The sequence below is a fragment of the Sardina pilchardus genome, chromosome 19 (genome assembly GCF_963854185.1).
Source record: "Sardina pilchardus chromosome 19, fSarPil1.1, whole genome shotgun sequence".
In the NCBI taxonomy this organism is placed as follows: Eukaryota; Metazoa; Chordata; class Actinopteri; order Clupeiformes; family Clupeidae; genus Sardina; species Sardina pilchardus.
In genome coordinates this window covers 4,521,848-4,526,847 of record NC_085012.1, presented here as the reverse complement: position 1 = coordinate 4,526,847, position 5,000 = coordinate 4,521,848, and the positions used below count along the sequence as shown (strand labels likewise).

The 5,000-nt window shown below is 51.5% G+C and overlaps 1 protein-coding gene across 1 annotated transcript in view; it reads left to right on the top strand.

Moving 5' to 3' along the window:
- dpp6a (dipeptidyl-peptidase 6a) overlaps positions 1 to 5,000 on the top strand; it is an 89,675-nt gene that overhangs the window by 47,985 nt on the left and 36,690 nt on the right. The window contains exon 7 of the mRNA XM_062521885.1: positions 4,112 to 4,232. Coding sequence (XP_062377869.1) covers positions 4,112 to 4,232 — 121 coding nt within the window. The remainder of the gene's footprint in view (positions 1 to 4,111; positions 4,233 to 5,000) is intronic.

The following is a 5,000-nucleotide window of genomic DNA, read 5'->3' as shown; positions in this document are numbered from 1 at the left end:
TTGTGGTCCAGCCATGGCCCTTTTGTTCCCCCTCTTTAGCCTTTACGGTGGAGCGGGAGTGCTGCCAGCAGATCTCCACGCGGCGCGCACACGAGATGTCTTTGAGATAAGCGCCCGGAAATGAAGTCGTTGCCTTGGGTACAGGACAGTTCAACAGCCTGCCGCTTGTAGCTTTGGCTGCTTCGCCGCTCAGCTCTGTTGCGCCAAAGGACTGACCTTGGACTAAGGACAGAGAAAGAAGGGGAGGGAGAGGAGAGGAGGATGAAGGGGTAAAATGAGGGAAAGAGAGGAGAGAGAGAAAGAGAAGGAAGGATTTTTTAAATCAAGGTTCAACAACAATTTTTTGTTTTGTGTTTTATGGATATTTGAATTGTTTTACCCTAAACCCACACACACACACACAAACACACACAAACACACACACTTACACACACACCATACACAGAGAGATATCGACAGAACGGTGTTGAGAAGAATGGTGGAGTGTGTTGTGTTGTGGTTTAGAGCGGACGCAGTCAGTGTGTGTGTGATCCAGCTCTGGGCTCTCATGCTGGCTAATCTGGCCTCAGTGCTGACTGCAGGGATGAGGGATCGATGTGGCACACATCACCCTCTTCTGAGCCACTGATTGTCAATAGTGTGTGTGGATGTCTCTGCGTGTGTGAGTGTCTGTGGGTGTTTGTCTGTGTGTGTGTGTGTGTGTGTGTGTGTGTGTGTGTGTGTGTGTGTGTGTGTGTGTGTGTGTGTGTGTGTGTGTGTGTGTGTGTGTGTGTGTGTGGTGTGTTTGTGCATCAGTGCTCATCTTGTCTCATCTCATCTTGTCTCCTTTCCTCACCTTCACTCCTCTTTCTCTCTGTCTTCTCTTCTCTCCTCTACTCTCTCCTCCTCTATTCCTCCCCTTTCTCCTCTCCTCTATTCTCTCCTTTTTTCCTCTCCTTCCCTCTCCCCTCACCTAGTTTGCACTTCTTTTCTCCTCCTGTCCTCTCCCTTCTCTTCCTCTCCTCCTCCTCCTCCTCTCTCCTCCTCTCCTCCTCTACTCCTCTCCTCTCCTCTCCTCCTCTCCTCTCCTCTCCTCCTCTCCTTCTCCTCCTCTCCTCCTCTCTGCTGGCTCTCTCCTTTGGTGGCCCCCACCTCTGTTCCGTCACAGTCACCACAGGGGTGCACACACACACCTGTCAGATCCCCTGGCAGGTGGGCGTGCGAGACTGACAGTTGGCCCGCGTGATCAGAGTCGAGGCGAGGCTAGGCGAGGTGAGGCGAGGTTTGGTGCGCGGTCGATCACAGAGGTTACCTTTATTACGCTCCCTCCTCCCTACAAGACCCACAACACATTGCCGCTTGACCAAGGGCTTCTTTTCAATGCAGTAAAAACAATCTCCATCCACAGAAAGTGCCTTGCCAATAGCCTGAAACACACACACACACACACCAGATGGAGTTTTTAAAGGACATGAGATGAGCTGCTGACATGGGACACATGTCAGCTCAGTGTGTGTGTTGGGGTGTGGTAGACATGTCAGCTCAGTGTGTGTGTGTTGGGGTGTGGGAGACATGTCTGCTCAGTGTGTGTGTGTGTGTGTGTGTTGGGGTGTGGGAGACATGTCTGCTCAGTATGTGTGTGTTTTGGGGTGTGTGAGTGTGGTTGGAGTGTGCAAGACGGCAGCTCAGTGTGTGTGTGTGTGTTGGGGAGTGGGAGACATGTCAGCTCAGTGTGTGTGTGTGTTGGGGTGTGTAGCAGACAGTGGGTGTTTCTCAAAGTCAAGGATCGGTCCATCCAAGCCACTTTTTCAAGGACGTTACGTCAACAAATCTCGTCAAGCACTGTTCCAAAGTCAAGGATGCTTTCAAATTCTAGCAAATACTGAGTCCTTCGTTTTGAGAATTTCGGAGAATTTAGGAGGATGCATCGATGGATCCTCGGCGTGAAGAAATAACCCACAATCCTTTGCGTATGGATGATTAGAATTTTTCTGACGGTGTGATTAAAAACAACAGGGAGAGGGAGATGGAAAGTAGATGCAAAGAAGCAGTATGTGTTAATGTAGGCTAAATACGATGTGTTTTGTTAATGCCATGAATTCATGAATGCATGAATAAGTTGTGATAGACTTTTGTTATTAATTTATCTCTGTTTAACATTGCCGTTGCCAATTACCGGTATAGCTTTCCATTGACACTAACATAATTATAAACTACGGATTGTGATATGTGAAGACCAAGTCGAATGTGGAAATACTGTAGGCTACTCAAAAAAGTTTATTTAGAGGAAAGTGCAGCTGCACAGTTGTCGGAACTCGTGTAAAAGCAGCACAATTTCCATGGTTCTAGTGAAGCGCGCAGCCGGAACCGGCGTGCACTTCCACACTCGCTAGGCTGTTCCATTGCATGTGATCTTGACGGCTGGGGAGGGTACTGGGAAGGTGTGTAGCCTTGTCTTTCTAGCACCCGACTCGAAAGAAAGCCTTCTATCAAGGATGCGCTCTCGACTTTGAGAAACACCTAGTGTCCTGGTGATCCAGCTCTCCACCTTTAGCACAGAGAGAGAGGGAGGGTGTGCTAGATAATCCCTCACGGCATCCCTGCTGAGGTGCTCCTGCCGAGCACTGCCTGCCAGCCAGATACACCTCCATCCTCTAGCAACACCCCACCCTCACCCTGAGGATCAGATACACCTCCACCCCCTCAGACCACCCCACCCACACACACCACCCTGAGGATCAGATACACCTCCACCCCTTCACACCACCCCACCCCCACCCCCACCCCTGAGGATCAGATACACCTCCACCCCTTCACACCACCCCACCCCCACCCTCACCCCTGAGGATCAGATACACCTCCACCCCTTCACACCACCCCACCCCCACCCCCACCCCTGAGGATCAGATACACCTCCACCCCTTCACACCACCCCACCCCCACCCCTGAGGATCAGATACACCTCCACCCCTTCACACCACCCCACCCCCACCCTCACCCCTGAGGATCAGATACACCTCCATCCCCTCACACCACCCCCACCCTGAGGATCACTCCACAAGCAGTACAGGCCATCTGTGACATCTGGGTTACGGCGTGGAGCTTGTTGGAGGGGTGTTCAATATGTTGGAAGTGGCGCAGATCACACGATACACATATCCTGGGATCAGGGCGGCTCTGTCCAGGTCTAGGGGGGGATAGAGGGCTTCAGTGTCTTGGGGGGGGGATAAAAGGGTTCAGTGTCTTGGGGGGGGGGGTAGAGGGCTTCAGTGTCCTTAGCAGTGCAGTGGGCTCTTCCATGCTGATCCAGCAGATCTGCTTCAGTGAAGCTTCCAGAAAGCCCCGGGCCTAGCACGGCCAGCAGACACACACACACACCCCTTCAGGACTTAACGACACGTCTGTGTGTTGTTTGGGATCGGAGATATTAGATGGGCGATTGAAACTGATTAGTGTAGATCAGTGTTTGTATAGCGCTGTTTTTTATTAGCTTTTTAGAAATGATATGGGATGTGCACAAAAGCCAGCACAGGATTTGAAACTATAGCGTTTTGGCAAATAGAAGTGGCGGTTCCTCTCATGCAGATACTCTAATAACTGTGATTTGATAGGAATGGCAGTGAATAGCCCAGTGAGTAGCCCATTGAATAGCCCAGAGAGTAGCCCAGTGAATAGCCCAGTGAGTAGCCCAGAGAGTAGCCCAGTGAATAGCCCAGTGAGTAGCCCAGAGAGTAGCCCATTGAGGAGCTCAGTGAGACAGAGCGGCCGGCGGATAAAAACTATGATTGATGATGGAAATATATGTGGACACGATGTGACTGTTGAATAGTAAGTAGCCGTAGTGTGTGTGTGTGTCTGTGTGTGGTGTGTGTGTGTGTGTGTGTATATGTGTGGTGTGAGTGTGTATATGTGTGTGTGTGTGTGTGTATGTGTGTGTGTGTGTGTGTGTGTGTGTCTGTATGGAAATGCAACAGACCCCTGTTTTGTCAGTTACACATCCTCACACACAGCAAGAGGACGAGTCTCATCCATCATGATCAGCGGTTCCTCCTCATCACAGTGGAGTAGCTATCGATTGGATTCACATGTCAGTTCATTTGTCCCCCCCCCCCCCCCCTTCTCTCTCTCTTAGATTTTCATATTTGAGAATAACATCTACTACCGTGCCACAGTGGAGAAGCGATCGATCCGTCTGGTTTCCAGCGGCAAAGAGGGTGTCATCTTCAACGGGCTCAGCGATTGGCTGTACGAAGGTAAGGCTGACCAATCACGGGGGGCTGTTTCAGGTGTGCGTCGCTGGATTGGTCGCTGAGCTGAGCTGAAGTGCTGCTAGAGGGGGAAAGCTCCCGCCCACCTGGGTGTCTCCGCTCCAGACGAAGCGCTTGTTCTGCAAACTAGCTAAACAAGAGTTTATTCTGTATGACAGGCTGCTCGCCGCCACCATACAGATGTCAGGTTTGTTTCTGCGTTGTGTTTCTGCATCTGTGTCTGCGAGTGTGAGTATCTGTGTGTGTGTGTGTGTGTGTGTGTGTGTCGACACAAATGTTGAAAGCTCACCTGGGTGCACCTGAGTGCCTGTGTGAGTGTGGCGACGGCGTGTGTGTGTGTGTGTGTGTGTGTGTGTGTGTGTGTGTGTGCATTACGGCGCTAATGAATTCCTCTCTGCAGCGCGCTGATTACTGCACTCTTTTCGGGGGAAGGCAGCCGGGCTCATTAGCGGCTCACCTCTCCCCACGGAGAGAGAAGGGCCACCGGAGCCATACACACACACACACACACACACACACACACACACACACACACACACACACACACACACAGAGCAGAGCCTAGCTGAGAGGAGAGGAGAGGAGAGGAGAGGAGAGGAGAGGAGAGGTGCAGTTGGGTCCCAATTTATGACAAGCGTCTCGGCTCGCTCCGCGTGGGCAAACAGGTTCTAAAATTGGAGGAGTCGCGGCTTGTCCACAGAGGGCACAAGTCTGAGCCACACACACACACACACACACACACACACACACACA